This window comes from Pseudoliparis swirei, chromosome 3, assembly GCF_029220125.1.
Source record: "Pseudoliparis swirei isolate HS2019 ecotype Mariana Trench chromosome 3, NWPU_hadal_v1, whole genome shotgun sequence".
In the NCBI taxonomy this organism is placed as follows: domain Eukaryota; kingdom Metazoa; phylum Chordata; class Actinopteri; order Perciformes; family Liparidae; genus Pseudoliparis; species Pseudoliparis swirei.
This window is the reverse complement of record NC_079390.1, coordinates 7,399,667-7,422,832: the sequence shown is the minus strand read 5'-3', so window position 1 is coordinate 7,422,832 and position 23,166 is coordinate 7,399,667. Positions and strand designations below refer to the sequence as shown.

General features: G+C 41.9%; 2 protein-coding genes across 2 annotated transcripts; both read right to left on the bottom strand.

The window, feature by feature from the left end:
• Positions 1 to 111: 111 nt before the first annotated feature.
• Positions 112 to 6,156, bottom strand: LOC130192015 (carbonic anhydrase 4-like). The gene is made up of 8 exons (XM_056411840.1): positions 5,814 to 6,156; positions 5,391 to 5,438; positions 3,107 to 3,271; positions 2,862 to 3,007; positions 2,565 to 2,657; positions 2,392 to 2,458; positions 2,092 to 2,255; positions 112 to 1,153 (listed from the first exon to the last, which is right to left on the bottom strand). Exons 1-8 carry the CDS (start codon positions 5,893 to 5,895, stop codon positions 965 to 967), a joined length of 954 nt encoding a protein of 317 aa, XP_056267815.1. The 5' UTR covers positions 5,896 to 6,156; the 3' UTR covers positions 112 to 964.
• Positions 6,157 to 8,140: 1,984 nt separating this feature from the next.
• On the bottom strand, positions 8,141 to 8,779 carry LOC130191664 (DNA-directed RNA polymerase III subunit RPC9-like). The gene is made up of 4 exons (XM_056411318.1): positions 8,708 to 8,779; positions 8,502 to 8,600; positions 8,315 to 8,411; positions 8,141 to 8,163 (listed from the first exon to the last, which is right to left on the bottom strand). The coding sequence occupies exons 1-4, from the start codon at positions 8,762 to 8,764 to the stop codon at positions 8,141 to 8,143; spliced, it is 276 nt and encodes a 91-aa protein (XP_056267293.1). The 5' UTR covers positions 8,765 to 8,779.
• Between the last annotated feature and the right edge of the window lie 14,387 nt (positions 8,780 to 23,166).

Sequence of the window (23,166 nt, the reverse complement as noted above, 5' to 3'; positions counted from 1 at the left end):
AACCTACATACTATCACTCAAATACAGTTACTTAATGTAATAACACTCACCTGTTGATGCGCTGCACACGCTGCATAGTCATGTGATGAGGCAAAGAAATGGACTTCTATCGGATATATATTTAGTTTAATAGGTTATATATACGTCTGAGGGAAAAGTGCAAAACATTTCAAAATGTTTGTCCAGAAACCTGCAGAAATACTTCAGAAACAGAAACACTGATTATGTCACTCTAATGACGATTGTTATTATCCATCGAAACCTCAATCCAAACATTCCCGAGAAATGCTTTCAAGGGTTTATATAAATTTGCTGGTTTGTACTGTCAATTAATTATTCTTTTAGTTAATCTGGCTGTACGTTTGTCCCCAGTGTTCATTTAATAAGTGTTTGTTTTACACAAAGCATTGCATTAGGCACTTCATAAATCATATCATAAACAGGAGTTGTTACAATGGTTTAGGATTACAGTTATCTATGTACATGTCAAACTTATTTGTTTTTTTTCAAACAAGTGTACAGTACAAATGAAACGCCTTCATCTGATCAGTGATGTTAAAGAACTATACGCATGTCAAGTTGAGAAGAAATGGCGTTAAATGGAAATGTCCCAGAGCGTGTAATTCCTACTTAATGTAAACCCCTAATTCTACTCTTTTATTCATCACACTTCTAACAGAAAAAACACATTTAGTGAAAATATTTGAATCGAGTGTGCACATTTAAAATATTGACTTCTAATTGCAACAAAAATAAGGAAAATTAAAGGTCTAGCTGCGGTAAAGACTAAACAGAGACTGAGCGCTACCCAGAGGGGCACAGTTCACGTTGCACAATGACTTGGTTTCATGTGCACACGCAGGTGACCAAGATTCTTTGAATGAACTATCACACAGGTAAAAGTTGCCTTTATACATACAGTAGTGTTTTTCATTTGCACCAATCATGCGTTTCATGTGCTGGATCAGTGAATCAGACACGGAGTCCCGAGCACAGCGGAGAGAACGCCGAGCCAGAGGTGGGTCACGCCCGGCAGAGCGGCGCTCGCCTTGGACCGGTACACAACTCTGCCATCCAGAGGCTGCGTGGGCCTGAAGATGTCAGTCATGGGCTGTCCCGTCCAGAATCGACACTGCTGAACTACTGCATCCAGCTGGAGGGGAGAGAGAAACAGATTCAACATGTTTGAGTCAGAAGTTAAATACTTAATGCAGTTTTATACTGCGATAAAAGGGACATTGGTGTGTTTTTTTAGTGACTCAAATGTCACTTTTCCCAGGCACAGATCCTGAAGACTTTCAGCATTTCGAAGTTGAACTTTTTATTAAATTAAAAGTAATAAGGGACGCATCCTATTTTAAAAAGAGCAATTCAACCCAAACAACAACAAAAGAATGATTTCTGAAAAAAGGCATTGCTGGTGAGTTTTTAAAATGTATTTTTCATACACTGTTGAGACTCCGCCCACTCCTCCTCCCCACCGCCATCTGCCTGATGGATCGTGGAGGTCTCCATCGTGGAATATGCCTACTATGAACTATTCATACACTGTCATATTCATTGAATGTATTTTAACTCTAAATCTGTCCTTCTGTACACATGACATCTATTGCATCTGTCCATCCTGGAGAGGGATCCTCCTCTGTTGCTCTCCTGAAGGTTTCTTCCCGTTTTTTTCACCTGAAGGGTTATTTGGGAGTTTTTCCTGGTCCGATGTGAGGTTTTGGGGCAGGGATGTCTATGTGTACAGATTGTAAAGCACTCCGAGACAAATTTGTAATTTGTGAAATTGGGCTATACAAATAAACTGAATTGAATTGAATTGAATACCAGCCAGGTGCCATATAGTCCCGTTATATTTGAGAGAAGACAAATATCTACAGCCCATACCTTCAAAACTAGGCAACTTGCACCAGTAACATAAAACGTGATCATGCAGAAGTCATTTCATGAATATTTCAAGGACATAAAAAATGTGTACCTGGATCTGTATTTTATATCAAAAGTCAGTTTGAAGGTTTACAGATTGATTGAGGAAATCCAACCGGGAGCACTAGTTTGTCCCCAGTGTGTCTCTTTATAGTTGCTCACCTGTCGACTGCTGATGGACAGAGGCCTGTGAAACACCGTCCAGGCAACTGCCTGTTCACATCCTGGAGTTGTCATGGAGCCCACATAGCGGAAGTAACTGTGCAGGTCCTTCGCTGCGGGGATAATGTCACTGAGTTGAAAGTTAGGGATCACGGTGATGCTGCCTGGACACAGAAAGACAGGTGGACAAGTGTTTGGAGGAAAAGTTAACTTACATGTTCAACAGAAGAATGGATGTCAATAAAAGGCTCGGGGCCCTTTTACTATAAAAACTTATGTTCCTAGTGACCAAACTCTTACCGTTGTGTTGCACTCGGCCCAAAGCGGATATTATTGGGTCCAAAGGAGGATAATCATCTGATGATTCCTGTGAGGATGACACCATCAACATTGTGACACAAGCCTCAATGGTCTTTTTCAAATTTGTATTCAGAAAACGCAGTCATCAAGAAGAAGAAATGTGAATACATTACCTCAAACAGGAAGGCAAGCAGAGCTATACCCGCCATGTCATGTTCTGCCTCGGCCAGAGAGCCGTACGGCTCCTTGATGTGGACGATATGAAGCTGGAAACCCAAAACACAGCGAAGGAGTTGCAGTATTATGATTATGTTCTATTAAAGTCTACTGTAAGTAGAAGAGGATGAATCTGAGACTTTAATACAGCTCCCTCTGTTAGACACAACTGTGTTAAACATGAACTCCCCTCTGATTATAATGTTCATTCATTGGGTGGTTGCCAATGACATTGTGGCTCCCGTGAGACGTACCTCCATGGGGAACCTCTCTCCGTCAACGGTGTGCTCGGATCCCGGTCTCCCATTACCTCCCCAGTGGAAGTGAAATTGGGCGGCTCTGTAGTGACCAGGCAGAGCTCCCCCTGTCAGTCGGACCGACTGCGGCAGAGCAAAGTGAGCTACAGGGAAAAGTATGCAAATGTCAAAGTTAAGAGAATATCACAAAAACAGAAGTGTTCAACATCTGGAGGGTACGAGAATAACACATTTCCCCTCACCAGAGTGTCCTTTGTTTTCCACTGTAACGTTGATTGTGTCCGTGTGGCCGATGAAGTTGAAGGGTGGCAGGGCGCTGTTCACGTGCACTTTGTTGGTGACGATGTTGATTGGTGATTGGCGTAACCCACCACAGCTGGGAAACTGAGCTGGCCAGTGGATCGGGTCTGAAGGATTCAAACAGCAGCAGCAACAACCTCACATTTTGGGCTTTACTGACTGACGCTGATCTATTTTGTTCTCCGTGCTCCTGAAAGAGCAGGTCAGTCTGGGATGCACATATAAAGTTATTCTGACACGTGGCACCTTTAACCTCCATCAAACACGATAACAGCCGTCGGTTCACCGCTCGGTTGTGAATAGATTGTACTGGGAATGAACATTACATAGTTCGCCTTTAGTTGTTCTCAGCAAAAAAAATTGGTGAAAAACTATAAATAAGATATTGAGGGTGAGATCCAGAAGGACTATTTTAATTGAACGTGTTTTAGAAGCTTCTAAAAGGCAGTGGCGGGCCGTCAGGGCCAGCAAGGCCTTCTCTGCTGGCCTAAACATCATCAGAATATATATTTTTTTCTAAATATATTTCCCCACAAATATGTATTCAATTATTTCCCAGAGTAAGAGTTTTTCTCTTAATTTCATAGCGTTCCTCTTGGTTGCGCTGCTGCCAGCGTCAGGTTGAGATTTGGAGGGCTGGTCTTTATGTTAGATCTTTTATCCAATCATATTCAGCTATCGTGTGTTGCCAGGGGCTAACATCTGCCCTTAGGCCTTCAGAATCAACATTGAAGCGCTGGTAGCTTCAAGTGAATAGAATGACGATGTTGTGTCAACCAATCAGCTTTAGAGTTGGCTCCTCTAGGCCTTCTCGAAGGCCCCGAACAGGAGCCAGCTTGCAGGCGGAGTGCTGCAGGTCTTTTGATTGGATTACCAATATTGAGAGGCGGGTCCTATGGGCAGGTAGATGCAAAACCTCAGAACTAGGAAACTGAATTTGATAAAGGAATTAATTCGCGGACTACAAAGCTGTTTTCAACCCACAATGGCGGAAGGAGGAAGATGTCGATTTGGTCGAGCATATACTTGAAATCTGCTTTGGGTGCGACAATGCCCTGTTTAGTGAACAAACGAGTGCAAGTGACTTTTTTTCTTCTTTTCTCCGTCCCGATCGCATTCTGCAGCGCGCGGAGAGCGAAAAATGACATGCTGTTGTGTAGATACGATCAACATCAGGCGGCTGTTTAGTTTATTAAATGAACAAAGGCGTGCTATAGAGAAGATGTCGGGGGCGGCCCAATTTTTTGTAATGTCATGCGATCTACCAATACTACGCCGTGATCGACGTATTGAGCAGCCCTGGTCTAGAGCCATGGCATCATAATGATAGTAATAAGAGGTGGATTAATTCAGGTGGGACTGTGTAGGACCTCACTGAAGGCCCAGGCTCCAGGCCCACGGCCCGCCACTGCTAAAAGGTAATCTGTGTAATCTGTTTGGGCTTGAGACAATAGAGGTGTTTGAAAGAAGTGGGCATGTAGGACACGGAAATCTAGAGAAAGACGAAACTTTGGCTTCATGGATCCAGTGGAAGAGAAAAATGTTGTCCACTTACACGGCTTAGAAAACATCTGTGAAGACTGATATGTTTTCACGTAATTTAATTGATGGGGTGAACATTTGAGTTGCCTTTTTACACATCCAGCACACATGAAGCAACCGTTATATTTAATGTGGAGTTGTATATCTGTCCACCTGATGTCTATTACTCACTCTCTATTTTTACCTTCGCATTGAAAATGCGGAAGGTTATGTTTTGATCGCCGTGTATTTATTTATTTATTTGTATGCGTGTTATTCGCGTAACAAAAAAGTTGTAAACCGAATCGCATGAAATTTGGTTGGGATGATTGGTTATTATCCGGGGACCATTTGATTAGACTTTGGGATCGATCGGGTCAAAGGTCAAGGTCATGAAAAGGTCAAAATCTTCTTTATACCATAGCACGGTCAATTTTTACCCAATTGGCATGCAACTAATGCCAAACTGTTCATAATTCAATGCCCAATCTTGTGATATGCGAAGGTATGCGCTCTACCGAGTGCCCATTCTAGTTAGCTCTGTTTTTGGTCTCCACCCACTCCTTTCCCTGCTAACTGTTCCTCAATGTGTTTTTACTTACAGACGCTTTGACCGATCACAAACTTGTTATTGATTTGTCAAGTGTGTTCTTACAAATGTGAGTGTGTCTCTTATACTTGGTGGTCTTTCCATGTGCGTCTTACCTCTGCATGTGTCGTCACAGGAGTACTGGCTCTGGTAACACCACTGAGCTGCAGAGAAAGCACGACACTCGGTTCAGACGGACAAACAACACGGCCAGTTCAATACATTGGTATTAATTCTTCTCATTTTCCCACTCCATTAGACAGTGTTTTTTATTCTCAGTCAGCAATCTTACTGGCGTGGAACTAATGTGTTTGTGCTCTGCAGTTGAACATTGAGAAGTCAGAGCGGGTCAAACATTTTCTTTCTCACGCACATGCAAACACACACACAAAAGCCAAGATAATTATTCCTCTCACATTACTTATCCTGCCCCTCAGATGCCTCTTTGTGTTCATTAGTTCAACATAAATGATCTAATAGCTCTTATATGAACAAAACATGACAAAGTAGTCAGCAGTGATAGATTAACAGTATATTACAGTCACAGGACACCCCCCAGTGACGTCCTGTGCGGTTGGTATAGGTGCTCAGCTCAAGGCACTGTGATGCAGATTCATCCATGTTAAATGTTCCTCTGATGAGCGATCTGGCAAGATCTTCTATCCCTTCTATAATGGGATCAATGGAGTCATGCAGAAATTAGACACATATAGATGGTCAAAAATAAAGCATGTCCTATGAGTTGTAATCTATTATTAAATTATTATTTAATGACAAGGCTGGCATTATTCTATGTTTCCCAATATCAACAAATTCCACAAAACTACCAATTTTCAAGTCACTTTTCAATACCTCCTGTCTGCAGCGTTCAGCCCCAAGGCTCTTCATCCTACTGCGGACAGAAGAAATGGGTTACAGTTTCAAGTAACATATTAAAACGCTGGTATCGTTGTTTTCAGAAAATGATACTCAAAGACAACAAAATAGACCAATTGTTGGGGACTATTTTTTACCAGCAGATTAATAATCATCTGATGTACTAATAAGTATTTCCAGCAGACGCTTAGGTGGGACTGACTCAAGGTTGATCGTAATAAAGGAACATCGCCACCAAAGCAAAACTGAGGCTCACTAATGATAAATGGTAAATGGACATGAACTTGTAAAGTGCTTTTCTAGTCTTCCAACCACTTAAAGCTCTTTTACACTACTCGTCATCATTCACCCATTCACACAGTGGTGGGAGGGGCTAAGGTAACAACTGCACATCAGGAGTAGCGAACATTCATACACATTCACACACCGTCTGCACAGCTACGGGAGTAATTTTGGGTGAAGTGTCTTGCCCAAGTACAACACATCAGGCTGAGTGGTGGAGCCGGGATCGAGCGGCCGATCCTCCTGATGAAGGACAACTGCTCTCCCACTGAGCTCTCTTCAAGGCGGTCACATTTCTCTCCCTCTCCTCTGACCTTCCCTTCCTCTTGGCTCCTATCGTCATGTCTTGTCTTGTTTTATACTTGAGAGACTCTCTCCTCATCGCTCTTGAACTAAAACCATGGACCGGACGATCAACTGATCATCTGATCAACTGGTCTCTCAACCAATTGACACCGTCTTCTCGGCGAGAAGCTTGGGGGGACCTGCCCGTCCTGCCGGGACGTTGCAGCTGGTTACGATGGGCGTGTCGTGTGCCTAGCAGCCTTTCCGTGGAGGGCGTAGATGACATCTACCTATTGAACTATGATTACAGGATTTCTGCTGTTTGGATTTGGCGTTGCCCTGGTTTATCGGAAAATTAAGGAAGCGGTGACAGCCGTTAAAAGCCCCTAAGGCTGCCCGACGAAATTGGATCGATTTGAAAAATGGGAGGAAAGTGGTGGAATAGTAGGTGCGCAAATTGGATGTAGCTGCTGGAAGACCAAACAATCCCAATCTTATCTGCTTCGGCTCCCTCAACCAGACGGGCCTTGGCCAAGGCCGTTACTGGAACAACAACTCCCTGAAGATCGCTGAAGTGAGAACCTCTCTCATTCCCTTCCCCTATCCACAGACACCTGTGGTTGTTTTCTCCAGGACCTTTCAAGGCTATCTCCATGGCAACGACCATCTTGCGGACTGTGAACTCTGTCTGTTGTGGCCTGGGGGAGGACGACATACCAGACCACGCACACACAAACTTTCAATATACTGATTTGCATTCACTACCCCTCCCCAATCCCACGCCGCCTGCTTCTTACCCCAGTGTGACCGGACGGGGCTGTGGCTGGCGCCGTGAAAGGCTGCTGGACCGGCTGGCTGCTTGTCGGTGCTGGTTACCTTCTGCCCCCAATGGATGGGCTTAGATCACCCAGTTGTTGGATTACCTCCCTCCCCTTCCTACTCGTTGCAAGTCATGTCTAAAATGTATGTGCTTATGTGCTAAGGTGTTTTTCCTGCTCCCACACTGTACCCCTCTCGGGGCATAGTCGGGGGGTTGGTGTTTTTTTCTCGCCTTCTTCCCTCATGTTATGCTGTAATCTTTCATCCACCCTTTCTTGCAATTTCGATGCTTTTGTACCTGTACTCTGGCAAACGACAAATAAATCAATCAATCAATCAATCAGATACGTCATTATTATTATTATTATTATTATTATTAGGTTATTGTTAGTTTTGTAAAGTAGAACATCACAATAATGACTGAAGCAACTCTTAGCACATTACACACTGGCTCATTCGTACCACAGTAACTGTGTGAAAGAATTGTAGAAAAATACATCAGGAGGGAAAAAGAGCAAAAGAGAGGTATGGTAATGCGTAATAATAGTAATTGGTGATAAAACACTCACAAGCTGAATTTCCACTGCTGTCTGTGGCCGGTGGTTCAATAGCTGCAGTTTTTCTGCCCTGATGGGGGGAAAACATCAGTGAATATTTGATGTAAGGAACAGCACATACTGTTGTATTTGCTTATCTTCTAAATAATCAATATATATTCGGTAATCTTTAAATTCCAAATAAAACACACGAACGAGAACATTTCTGCCACTGATCTCACTGACTGTGAGTTTGTGAGGCATCATGGTGGTCAGGAACTCTCTGACGATCTCTGGAGTCTGCCTGCTGCTGGGAGTCTTTGACAGGTACTTCAGTGTCTGTGTGGAAATGCAGAGGAAGCTGTGGTCACACTATTGAACACGTTTAAAACGAGTCAGTGGAGAGAGAGAAAGAGGATGTGCGTTTACCTCATACATGATGGTGTTGAGGTTCTGCTGGCCGGCACTGTTTTTGTTCTTCCCGCTGTCCTTCCTCTGTTCCTTCAGGTCTGTCAGGAGTTTGAACACCTGAGAAACACAGACAGACAAAACTGAAGCAACACTTAATTATTTGAATCTCTTGATTGGACGCAACAACAATATTTAATGTTAAACAATGAGACGCAACACATCACCTCATAGTTACTGAGCATAGCAGCATTTGCGTTTTTCCTAAAAAGAAAAGAAGTCATGATTAAGCATACATTCATTCTTGACTATTGCAAACTGTATATGACCCCAAAAGATCAAAAAGTAAATTCAGCTTCTCGGGCTTTTGAATGGATATCACAGTCACCTTCAGTTACAGTAACTGAGGTGCGTTGCCAACTATTTTAATAATCGATTTTTATCGATTCGTTGTTGCAGCCCTAATTGTGACACATCCCAGTGTTTCCCCCACCATTATATCAGGGTGAGACCCCGCCCCCCTGTAATTTTCTCTATAGCAACAGATTACAGCAGAAGTAATGTAAGGTTATTTTCTTCAAGACGTCTTTGTTCTTTTATTAAACTAAACGTCTGTTATTGATCGTCTCTATAGCAGCATGTCACTCTTTCTCTAGTGTCGCATTAACATTTCTCGGCTCTGTCCCGCGCGCCGCAGAGCTCCATACCGGCGTGTCTGCGCGCGCATCGGGGCAAAAAGAAAGAGAAGAAAAGTCACCTGCACCTTCCGCCCAGTGTTGCCAGGTCCGCGGTTTTCCGTGGAATTGGGCTACTGAAGTGTTGCCGGGTTGAATTTCTTGTCCGCTGGTTCGGGTAGACCTATTTTGCATGCAAATTACATGAATATCTTTAAATAAAATCCATATTTTAAATGAAATAATTTATTTCTACCCAAATCCTACCAAACTGACTCCAGATCAGCACGTACACATGGACATGGGACACGCCCACATACACACACGCACCTAAAGCTCTGGCCGCTCTCAGTCTCCGCGACCCGCTCGATCCCAACTCTCGTCTGCTAGTTAGTGTAGCTAGCTACCCTGGCGAAACATGTCACCTCGTAAGTGGGCTAAATACGGGAAGAAATATACGAAAGAATGGGAAAGTGAAAACGGAATTAAAGAATGGATAGAACGTGTGGCTGGGGATGATACCAAAGCTTTTGTCGGTACTGCAAAACCGAGATTTGCGCACCACAGTGATCTCCAAAACCACAGCAAAACGGAAACACATTCGAAATGCTGCTCCGTTCTCCAGTTGTCAGTGCGTACATTGTTTGAACTATAAGTATATGATAAAAATATAGTGAAGCAACATAAGGTGTTTCAGTTGAAATAAGGTATTGCATTAACTACAGTAAATGCATATGAAGTAAAACAGTACATTCATGTTGTCCAGGCAGGGAGGAAGAGAAAAGGGAAGGGAAGAGAAAGCCTCAAGACAAAGCAACAGGTTAGTTTGTCCGTCAGTTAATTGGTCTACACCTTCACAGAGCTATATTTTATTTATGATAATATACTGTATCTAATTACATAAAGCCATTTTAGGACCTAGGTGAAATAACTGTTTAGGGAAAACTGCTTTTAATGCTGGCATACTAACCATTTGGTGTTACTTTGTAGATATTACAATACATTTGGAAATGATAGCAATGTTGTTGGACTTTAAAAGCAGTGTATATGGTTTGGCACAGGCATATTTTGAGTTCTGATATTGGGCTTGTTTTTGGGCTTGTTTTATTGGCCATTGGGCTGGTTTGGCTGGTTTTGATTGGCCATTGGGCTGGTTTTGTCACACAGACCTGGCAACCCGATGTTACTCATATTACGTCACGACACGTCACCCGATGTTTCTGTGAATATCGAGGAGCGGCGGGGAGGAAGGAGCGGACTGCCGCGGTTTGACACTCAGAGTGCAACAACTCAACGCACACCGGAAGTAAACAAAGTTAAAATATTTTAGTGCGTTAATCACGGCCAAATTAATCGCATAGATTAACGCGTTAACGCTGACAGCCCTAATATATATATATATATATAAGGTGTTTCCCTTACCTGAATGTAGGTAACTATACGGCCAGTAGTTCCAGTCAACTGCTGCTTTCTCAGTACAAGCAGCAGTTGACTGGAACTACATTCCAGTATCTATCAGAGAGCTACAATCATTCAACTCTTTTAAAGCGGAAACAAAGAAATGGTACATTACTACCCAGCTCTGTCAGCACTAGACTGTAACGGCTCCTCCATCTGCCCAGGTTGGACTTTCATTTTTTCTGTCAGTTGTTTGTCTGTTGTCCGGTCTCTGTATGTCTTGACTTGCTGGTCGGCCGTTTACTCCACCTGCGTGTCTTCTCTTGTCGTTCACCTCTTTGCAGTTATATGTCACATTTAGTCTGTAAGCTTTTACGTTGTATCTCTGACATTATGTTTTTATTCTGTCCATTTTAACATTGTTCTCCCTTATTTTATTTGCTTTATCTGTAGATTGTATTTGTAATCTTATGTTTTTAGGTTTGTTCTTAACATCAGCAACATTGGGACTACAGATGAAAAATAGCCTCTTGGCTAACTCTGGCACATTTACTGCAACGTTTTTATCAATGTGCACTGTCCCTTATTAAATAAACCATTTAAAAAAAAAAAGGCTGAGAATTCTTGAACTGTTCAAGCAAGATCAACTCCTCAAGGGCCTCCTTAGTATCGACCTGTGACGCAGCACACCAGCGACTAAAATGAGGAGTTAGGTCACGCCCACACTCAACGTGAGTGCTTTTTCTTTTTTGTGTGACCTGAAATGCTGCCGATAAGCTTTTGGTACCAGCCCATAATTCCTGAGTACAATAGTTTTGACCAACAGGTAGCTACCACTGTCATTAACACTCATGGCTGAAAAAGCCTCCTGGGCCTTGCCAGTAAGCACACACTGCAGCAAGAGGGTACGCTCAGCATCTGACCAATTCCGAGCATCTGCTAAACGTTCGAACAATATAAAGAAAATGTCAGGGTCCCTTTCAGTGAAGTTAGGAACCAACCTCAAGCTAACAGAAACATCAAATGACAATAGCTCTCCCTTGTGTGAATGAGTCTTAAGCTTACCTTCACTCATAAGCTCCAGCTTGTATCGCTCCAACTCCAACTGTTGTCTCACCTGAGAATGTGCAATTTTAGCTTCCTGGAGACGTGCATCTTGCCTTGCTTTTTCAAATTCAGCCTCCTGGAGACGAGCATTTTGCCTTGTTCTTTCAAGCTCCATAGAATTCCTATGTTCCTCTTGCAAGAGTTGCCTTTGCTGCTCAAATGTTAAACTAACTCCACCAGCCACTTTGGAGACTTGACCTGGCTCACTCACACCAAGCAACACTTTTTTTCCTCCAACAAGTGACCCTTCAAGGTGAACAACATCTCAACTTTACTGAACTTTTTAGAAAGCTCAAAACTAAAGTGGTCCGCTAATTTCAAGATCTCTTTTTTGAAAGAATTCAGCAAACCCTCATTGGGAGACAGCACAAAGTCTTCAATGGAAGCCATTTTAACAACTCGACCACAACAAAGCTTTTCCACCAACCAAAATTTCCAACAGGCTGCTGTAAATAAGGAACCCAACTCCCCTGACTAACTGCCTAACCAGGTCTAACTTCCTACCTCATCCCTAGTCTTCATGCAGGCTAGAGTCAAGATGAATTAAGCACAAAGCCCAGTAACCCGGTTAACTTTCCGCAAGCTGAAAATCACCTAGACAGTCATGGAAGTGCCCCCGAGCAACTTCTCTAACCACTTGCTGCACAAAAATAACAAACAAACAAAATAAAGGGTCAATGAGACAGCTGGTGCCACTCATTGCTTATGCCTACCAGGAAAAGGGTTCCAAATTACTCTCACCTGGACCACTACAGCGAAACATACTCGACCCAAAAGATGTGGAAAACTCCCTTTAACAAAAATACCTTCAAATGATCCCGGATGAGCCCCCATTTGTTACCACCTGGCTCACGACTGGTCACAAAAAGGGAGGCCACACATTGATCTTTCAAACGAAACCTATTTATTGTACCAACCAAACACTACAAGAAGCACAAGACGAGGCTGGTGCAGCAGGCCCTGCTGAGTGTGGGTGCGAGAGAGAGGACGACACTCCCCTTGGTACCGCCTTTTATGCCCTCTGGTAGCTCCTCCCACCAGGAAGCCCTTTTAGGCCAGGTACCCAGCTGCAGCGGGGGAGGGTCGTCACAGTAGTGGAAAGCTCATTGCAGCGTATAATAATGATAAAACGAGATGACTCACACATATCTGCACTCGTTTTGCAAGGGTTACCCGTTCTTGTTGTTTTTAAATGATATGAATCTGAGCCATTTATGTTTCCACATACAAGGATTCATGGCGTGTTGTGTGACAGACACCATTAACAGCAATCAATGACATCAACACAGATAAGAATTAAGAGGGGGTGCTGGTGAGAGTGTGCTCACCCGTGTGCGCCTGCGCGCATCACGGCAGAGCGCCGATGCCGGCGCGCGCATCGCTCTGCCGCGCGAGCCGAGAAGTGTTGACGGGGGGGGACTTCAATAGTTGGTAGACGAAAATTACAGGGTGGCGGGCGGAGATTTATAGTGAGTTATAATGGAAAGGGAAGTCAGCAAGGTTACAGATGCGGCTAGATTAGCAGATGAGTTTGTCATGACGCATAAAGGATTTTTTGGTGAGAGCCGGGGTTGTGGAGAACTTGGATTCTGAGAGAGTTTGGGGGGAGTTAACTCCAGTACGCCTTGGCCGAAGCAAATCGTTTTCAGTTAAAGCAGACCCGGGGTTACGGGTAACAATGGACCCCAATCATGTCTGTAATTATTGTTTTGGCAAGGGTCACTCGCGAAATGAGTGTCTCGGCGTTGAAAAAAAAGTTAAAGCCGGGATTCTTGCCACCAAAACCGTCTGGTGCAGCTTTGTCTTTGCGTGGCGATGAAAGAGATCGTGCCATTGCTGCTGTGCGGGCACACACGAAGCCTTCTTCATTTGAATCAGTGGTTGAGGATCCAGGGTTGGATCAGGAGCTGACAGGCTCAACTACTGACATAGGGCCGGTATTTAAAAACTTGTAATCCAGATCAAGCCCTCCACCAACTTGCACCCCCTTATCTCTCTGAACTCCTCTCCCCCTACAAACCTCAACGGTCCCTCAGATCCACCTCGGCTGGTTTACTCTCCACCCCCATGTCCAAACTCCGCAGCTTTGGGGACAGAGCATTCTCCAGGGCAGCTCCCAAGCTCTGGAACTCACTCCCCATTCTCACCAGACTGATTCCCTCATCACATTCCAGTCCCGCCTCAAAACACATCTTTTCTCATCTGCCTACCCGTAGCCCCCTCCTTCCCCCTACTCATCAGTCCATGTATGTGATGGTGACTGTATGTCGCGTATTGTCATTCGTCATTCGCCCCCCCCCCCCCCCCCGACTATGTGAAAGCGTCTTTGAGACTTCTATAAATCCAATAAATTATTATTACTCGCAAGGCATTCGTATTTGTTTCTCTTTCCAGATGTTTGTGGAAAGAGAAGACAGCCGGTTAACAGAGCTGCTCCAAATGACATAACCGTTTGAGCTTTGGCTATGAAAATTAAATGTGTGTACTGAATGCATGTTAATAAATACATTTGACTGGTTGACGTTTGTTTTACTTCCGTTTTTCACAGTGTTTGCTGAAAAAGAAAGGAACGTGCAAAGAAAATTAACATTGATCAACCAGGAGTGAAGTGTAGCTATTTACATGTAATCTCCCTCAAATCCACCTCTGAGGTGGGATCAGGGTAATCCTGATTTTTGTGATCAAATTGATCCAGATTTCACACCAAAGTTTTTAAATACTCAAAAGCAGTGTTTAATCCAGATCACAGGCAGGATTGGATTACCAAATCTGAATCTTCAAGATCAGATTTGCTTTGAAATACCCGTTTTGGAGATCTGATCATATCATTTCCATAAATAATGGAGGCAATGCTTGAGGAAATCATTTAGCTACAATAGATAGGCTAATACAGTGATTCCCAAAGTGTGGGCCGCGGAGGTACTGCAGGTGGGCCGCGAGAGGTAATTTACAATAAATAAATAAAATGTTTTTAATTTTGAAAAGTTTGAAATTAATATAAAAATATTTATGTTTTAAATTACGTGTTATTCTTTTATCTGACCTATTTTTCTGACCGCCAAACAAAACAATGTCAAATGGGGCGCCCTCTTGTAGTATTAAAGTAAATATATATGAGCTACGGAGAAAATGGTATACAAAACATACATTGTCGGTTAATACATTTTTAAACGGTTAAATTCTGAAGGTCATTTAATCATCCCTTGTTTCTGTTTTGATCAGAGTTGTGATCAGCGCCGCTGCTCCCACAACGCGCACTATACGCGCTGCTCGTAGGGCACCAAGTCCTGAGGGGGCACCACAAAATAGGCAACTAAAAAAATCCTCAGTTATAATAATTATAATGCCCATATTATTTCAGCCTTAGGCGCCTTTTAGGCATGCATATCACAAGACAGGCAGAACAAGAGATATATTTAATCGCTCAGCACCCCCCGTTAACACTTCTCGGGTCGCATCGCTCTGCCGTGATCCGCGCCGACACATCCGCGCACACAGGTGAGCACCCCCCCCCCCCCCGTTGACAACGCTGGTTGTGATTAAAGGTTTGGGTGGGCCGCAGAAGATTTTCAGATTTCAAATTGGGCCGCGGCATTCTTGAGTTTGGGAACCGCTGGGCTAATATATTGACATTTGTGGATAAAAGATACATTTATGCTATGCTATGTTTGAATACATATATTATTTAGCTCATTGCAGAATTGTAACCATACAGAAGAGGGTTAAATACTACGGGCCGACTCGCCCGCACAATGGAGAAGTACTGAAAGAACGCTCTCTTTTCCACTTCCATTTGTTACGCTTAAACCGCTCATTACAGGAAGTGTACTCATGATCGCCGCTCTCGAACAGGCGTGCTGTTCTAACCGCCAAAGAACAAGTGACCCACGAAGAAGGAAGCGTGGACGTGAGCCAGTGTGGGTGGCGATACCCAGTGCTCCAACCAGGCCGCTCTGTTCTAAACTTAACTACGCCTGCAGCTTTGACTTTAACCAAGAGGCTCCCTTCAGGAGAACCTATTGATTAAGCGCCTTTTTCCCTAGTTTTGTCTGCTCCCCACGAGCTGACGTTGAATTAGGCCCGTGCACGTTTAACTGCCGGACAACATTTCAGTTACTGAATAAACTCTATTGCTTGAATTGAGCTTAACGCCTCGAACTCAGTCTGTTTTAGGATATTTCTCGCTCAACACAATTAGAGATGCACCGATCAGGTTTTTTGATGCCAATCACCGATCACTGAAATCAGTATCTGCCGATCCGATAAAACCGATCACGGTGTTGATTGAAGCATTCTATTTATTGTGGAGCATTATTGCCTAGGAATATGAGGAAATACATATATAAAGCACCTCAAACAAAGAAGATTTCTTTTCTTTCTTGGCCTTTTTCTCCAGGGGTCCTTTGATCTTATCTTTCTCTTGGTTTCTCTTGCGCCTCCTCAGCTGCTCCTTCCTCAGCTGCTCCTGATGTCGCCGGCGCTCCTTCCTCAGCTCTTCTATGCTGCTCATCGAAGAGGGCAAACTTTTTTCTGCAACCACAACGATACACATTACTGGCAGTTTTACAGTCGCTAGTTGTGATGAGTGGCCTAATTAAGTGTCATTTCTACACCATAAGCTGTTTGGCTTTCCCCTTAATGAGATCCATTCATCTCCAGTATGGAGAATACGGCAACATTAGCCTAAGATGCTGGTTAACTGTATGATTTAATATTAATCAGGGTTTTTCCTAGGTCAAAATGGGTCTTCGGTGCTCCCCAAAAAAAAAGCGCGTGCGGTCCTCTATGCTATATCACCGGAATTAGCAGGCATCTATGTAATTTTTTTCTCTTTTCCCCCCCATAAGTAATGGAGGCAATGCTTGAGGAAATCATTTTGCTAAAATAGATAGGCTAATAGATTGACAATTAGAGATGCACCGATCAGGTTTTTGGGTGCCGATCACTGATCACTGAAATCAGTATCTGCCGATCCGATAATACCGATCACGGTGTTGATTGAAGCATTACATTTATTGTGGAGCATTATTGCCTAGGACTATGAGGAAATACATATATAAAGCAACTCGAACATTAAAGAAATTACCGATTTCTTTAAACATTTAGGACTTTTACTTTGAAAAATGTCCTAATTGATACATTAAAATTGTTTGATTGCTATTGTAGGGGATTTCAGATCTGTATGGAACACGTCTGCATTATTCATTTCCTGGAACTCTTGGGGAAATCTATATACAGGACTTTTTTTAACATACAAAAGTCTGACTTATTTTTATAAACTCTTCCTTGGTACAGTAAAAATGTTTTAAAGTTAGCATATTTTAAGCTAAATCTCAGAAACGATCTCTAAAGATACAAAATCAGTTCATTGTTTCCTTGTATATGTTATGGTGCGTTCACACCGGACGCGGCGAAAAAATTTTCGCCGTCTGGCTGACGCAGGCTCGACAGCGAAAAGGGTGTTCACACCAGACGCGTCGGGCGCGTCTGGTGTGAACACTGATTGGCTGACGCAACTATGACTCACGCGTCTTTGCTGCCAGAGTTGGGAAATTTCAACTCGCGCGTCGAGGAGCTGCGTCTGTTCGCTGAGTTCGCCCCGCGACAAACTCTGTTCGTGCTGCTTCAAACGCGTCTGACGCGCTGCTCGCTGGAAAATCGCGAGCTCGCATTGACTTAACATGTAATCTCGACGCGTCAAATTTTGCGTCGGTGTGAACACCAATTTTGTGTGCGTCGAGATTACATGTTAAGTCAATGCAAGCTATGAACTGCGTATTTTCCAGCGAGCCAGACGTTGAAGCAGCACGAACAGAGGGTTTGCGGCGCTTCAGCGAACAGAGCGAACAGACGCAGCTCGTTGACGCGCGAGTTCAAATTTCCCAACTCTGGCAGCAAAGACGCGTGAGTCATAGTTGCATCAGCCAATCAGCGTTGAGCAGCTCCGCTCGTCATCGTCCTGACGGTGGAAAAAAAAATGGAGGAAAAGATTATTGTCGCTGTCTGTGGGCACCCCGAACTTTACGATACAACTCTTTATGCTTACGAACCGAGCTATAAAGATAAAGCGTGGAACAAGGTCAGAGAAGCCGTGGGACTACCTGGTAAGTTTTGAATGTATGTATTTGCTTTTATTCTCGCTATTTGTTGTACTTTACAATCAACCAACCGCCGGCATATGTGTTTCATGGCAGGAGATCTGCCGCCGTAGGTGGAAAAGTCTCAGAGTCACGTATCAAAGAGAGAAGAGAGAGAGAGAGAGCAGCGAAGCGCAGTGGGGTGCAGCTCAGTCCACTAAAAGTGGAAGTATGGGTCCTGTGGTTCCTCGACTCATTTATTACTCCGCCCCTGACGCTTCTGGTGTGAACACACTTTTTTCGACGCGCGTCAAGACTGCTGCGTCAGACGCGTAGAGAATTTTTTCGCCGCTTCCGGTGTGAACGCACCATAAGTCACGCACCATAAGTCTCGCCCCCTCCCCCTCCCTCTTTTTTTCTGTGTACTTTCTTTGTAATATGCTCTCCATAAAGGTCTTGAAAAAAGAATCTTTTATAGGGGGGAAATGTTTTCCATATAATTATTAGAGGAAACTAGAAAATGCATTTCCTTCTGAAAATGCGTTGGAATGCTAACATTTGAAAGCTTGAAGCTGAAAAGTAAAAACAAAATTGCTGAAAAAGTCTGAAAATAGCTGAATATGAAATGAATAACTGAAAATTTCTGAAAATAGCTGAAATATGAAATGATTAACTGAAAATGTCTGGAAATAGCTGGAAATGTCTGAAATATCTTTTTTTAAAGCTGGAAATAGCTGAAATATGAAATGAATAACTGAAAAATATCTGGAAATAGCTGAAATATGAAATGAATAAGTGAAAATGTCTGGAAATAGCTGAAATATGAAATGAATAACTGAAAATGTCTGGAAATAGCTGAAATATGAAATGAATAACTGAAAATGTCTGAATTTAGCTGAAATAAAAATGTTTTAAAGCTGAACATAGCTTAAAATAGCTGCCAACAGATAATAGCTTAAACATCTGAACATATCAAAAAGGGAAACTTCCTGCTGAAAATGTTGAAGCACAAACATATTGGGTGGAAATGTATAACTGAAAAAGATAAGCAAAACTTTAACTTCTAAATATTCAAAGATATGAATCACAATCCAAGAAATGAGAGAGAGGGGGAAAAGTCAGACGTGAGATCAAGAGAGAGAAAGAAATTGAGAGTCAGAAGGAGAAAGATAAATAAAGAAAGAGAAGGAGAAACCAGAGTGAAGGATAGACGATCTAAACACCGAGTGGATTTTCTACAAAAGCATTTGTTAAACCCTGTCAAAAAAACATGATCAAATCACCAAAATAGTAGAATCAATAGAGAGGAAAGATTGAGCCGAACGCGCCGATATGTTTGTTATGTTTGTGGGTTAAATGAGACCTGAAAAACTCAAATGCTGGTTCTCCTCTCTCTCCATTTAAAGACACACGCGCACGCGGCCACACACACGCACAAACGTTAGTCTGTGGCTGTGTCTACTACCGCGCACTTGAGCACTTCGAGCACTGACTTTCAGTGTTTGAAGTGCGCCACTGAAAAAACCAGCAGCATTCAGTGCACTGAAAGTACCCGGATGGTGCACTGCAAACGGGCAAAGTGTAAAACGATGGACACTACTCGCCCTAAGCGGCCGCCATCTTGGCGACGTAGCGGAAGAGGAGGAGCCCTTTCGCCAGCTTTTCATTTTATTTCTAAAACAATGGCGGACGAGATGCTACGGTAGCACAAGCGGCTCCTGCGCGATGTGGAGAGGTATCGCAGTTTCCACATGGGGTGGAGAAAGGGGTAAGCAAGGGACAAAAAGAGGGCAGGAAGTGCATTCATTTTGTCACTTTAAGTTCAGCAGTGTCGCAAGCAGATTTGCATATGTCACTCCCGGCTTAATTTCGCGGGTGCCGTGAACAGATTTGCGTCCGTCACTTCCGCCAAGTGGTTAACGTAAGTGTTCCATTTGAGACACTTATCAGCGACGCAGTGCACTGCAATACAGTGCACTGAATTGTAGTGCACTGTATTGCAGTGTACTTCGTAAAGTGTGCGGTAGTAGACACAGCCAGTGTGTGTGTGTGTGTGTGTGTGGGGGGGGGGGGGGGGGTTCAAAATGTATGATAAACAAGAGTCTGTGTGAGATCCGCCACTGATTAGCCTAACATGAAACACCTGTGTGAGTGAGCGACAGCACAGAATCTGATGAAATCAACCTGTTAAACCCTTCGGATTTGACAGAACTATAACTCTGATCCTAAAGACGTCTACATTAGGAGATGCTCAAGGCTTTTGTGAACGTTTACATGTCCTTAAATATTTTTTAGGTTAAGAAATGAGACTTTAATCGCAGTTCAGAAAATGTTCCTGCTTGCTTCAAAAAAGTTGAAAGGTGCTCAGAATTACAATGGAGATAAATGAGCAGAAAGGTGGACTTCTCCCCTCGTTAAGGCTTCTCTAGAAAAATCGGGGAAACTGTTGGATTCCATAGTCACATGTCTACGACAAGCACAAGATTCCCTACTACTTTATCAAAAAATTATGCCTAAAGAGTAATAATTGTGGCCGTAGTGACGATATACAAATCTTTTTTTCGCAAGATTCTGAAGCAGCACTGCACTCTAGCGACAACGTCACAGCTCTAAGGTTCCACACACACTCATTGAAAACTCCAGGAGGAGCAGAAAAACACATAAAACTAAAATGGTTACAATTAAATAACTATATGAGATAAGAAAAGAAGCTGAATTATAAAGTTATAGCTAACACTTTTGTCAACATTTTAAAGGTGGAATTGTGTATTTAGCTGAATGTAGGCCGGTATTGTAAGCTTTTAAAGTTGAACAAGTTGAAGCGGATTTGAAGATTTCCCCCATTGGATCCCATTCATTATTTATTCCATGAACAAATTAATAATTTGAAAATTTGAAAAGATAAAAAATATACAATAATAGATGAAGGCTATCTGAACATAAGAAAAATTAAATAGCTGAATTTGCTGAAAATATGAAGATACTGTAAGCTTTTTAAAGTTGAATATTTTCTCCATAGGAACTGATGAATTCAAAATAACATAAAAGTATTTAAATATACAAAAATTTGAAACATGAAAAGTAATTCCCATCTAATCCTGAAGAAGCTGCATTTTTTAATAATTGAATTGTTTAAATAGCTGAATATATGAAGGAGAAGAAGGACAAAAAAGGTAAGGAAGAAATAGAATAATAATAAAAAAGAGAAGTTTAATAAAGACTAGAAAATGCATTTCCTTCTGAAAATGCGTTGGAATGCTAACATTTGAAAGCTTGAAGCTGAAAAGTAAAAACAAAATTGCTGAAAAAGGTTTGAAAATAGCTGAATATGAAATGAATAACTGAAAATGTCTGAAATATCTTTTTTTTAAAGCTGAAAATAGCTGAAATATGAAATGAATAACTGAAAATGTCTGGAAATATCTGAAATATGAAATGAATAACTGAAAATGTCTGGAAATATGAAATGAATAACTGAAATATGAAATGAATAACTGAAAATATCTGAATTTAGCTGAAATAAAAAATGTTTTAAAGCTGAACATAGCTTAAAATAGCTGTCAACAGATAATAGGCTGAACATAGCTTAAACATCTGAACATATCAAAAAGGGAAACTTCCTGCTGAAAATGTTGAAGCACAAACATATTGGGTGGAAATGTATAACTGAAAAAGATAAGCAAAACTTTAACTTCTAAATAGTCAAAGATATGAATCACAATCCAAGAAATGAGAGAGAGGGGGAAAAGTCAGACGTGAGATCAAGAGAGAGAAAGAAATTGAGTCAGAAGGAGAAAGATAAATAAAGAAAGAGAGGGAGGAACCAGAGTGAAGGATAGACGATCTAAACACCGAGTGGATTTTCTACAAAAGCATTTGTTAAACCCTGTAAAAAAAAACATGATCAAATCACCAAAATAGTAGAATCAATAGAGCGGAAAGATTGAGCCGAACGCGCCGATATGTTTGTTATGTTTGTGGGTTAAATGAGACCTGAAAAACTCAAATGCTGGTTCTCCTCTATCTCTCCATTTAAAGACACACGCGCACGCGGCCACACACGCGCACAAACGTTAGTCTGTGTGTGTGTGTGTGTGTGTGGGGGGGGGGGGGTCAAAATGTATGATAACCAAGACTGTGTGTGAGATCCGCCACTGATTAGCCTAACATGAAACACCTGTGTGAGTGAGAGACAGCACAGAATCTGATGAAATCAACCTGTTAAACCCTTCGGATTTGACATAACTATAACTCTGATCCTAAAGACGTCTACATTAGGAGATGCTCAAGGCTTTTGTGAACGTTTACATGTCCTTAAATATTTTTTAGGTTAAGAAATGAGAGTTTAATTGCAGTTCAGAAAATGTTCCTGCTTGCTTCAAAAAAGTTGAAAGGTGCTCAGAATTACAATGGAGATGACTGAGGAGAAAGCCGGACTTCTCCCCTCGTTAAGGCTTCTCTAGAAATATCGGGGAAACTGTTGGATTCCATAGTCACATGTCTACGACAAGCACAATATTACCTACTACTTTATCAAAAAATTATGCCTAAAGAGTAACAATTGTGGCCGTAGTGACGATATACAAATCTTTTTTCCGCAAGATTCTGAAGCAGCACTGCACTCTAGCGACAACGTCACAGCTCTAAGGTCCCACACACACTCATTGAAAACTCCAGGAGGAGCAGAAAAACACATAAAACTAAAATGGTTACAATTAAATAACTATACGAGATATGAAAAGAAGCTGAATTATAAAGTTATAGCTAACACTTGTCAACATTTTAAAGGTGGAATTGTTTCTTTTGCTGAATGTATGCTGATATTGTAAGCTTTTAAAGTTGAACAAGTTGAAGCGGATTTGAAGATTTCCCCCATTGGATCCCATTCATTATTTATTCCATGAAAAAATTAATAATTTGAAAATTTGAAAAGATAAAAAATATACAATAATAGATGAAGGCTATCTGAACATAAGAAAAATTAAATAGCTGAATTTGCTGAAAATATGAAGATACTGTAAGCTTTTTAAAGTTGAATATTTTCTCCATAGGAACTGATGAATTCAAAATAACATAAAAGTATTTAAATATACAAAAATTTGAAACATTTGAAATATGAAAAGTAATTCCCATCTAATCCTGAAGAAGCTGCATTTTTTAATATTTGAATTGTTTAAATAGCTGAATATATGAAGGAGAAGAAGGACAAAAAAGGTACGGAAGAAATAGAATAATAATAAAAAAGAGAAGTTTAATAAAGACTAGAAAATGCATTTCCTTCTGAAAATGCGTTGGAATGCTAACATTTGAAAGCTTGAAGCTGAAAAGTAAAAACAAAATTGCTGAAAAAGGTTTGAAAATAGCTGAATATTAAATAACTGAATGTATATAATTTTTTTAAAGCTGAAAATAGCTGAAATATAGAATGAA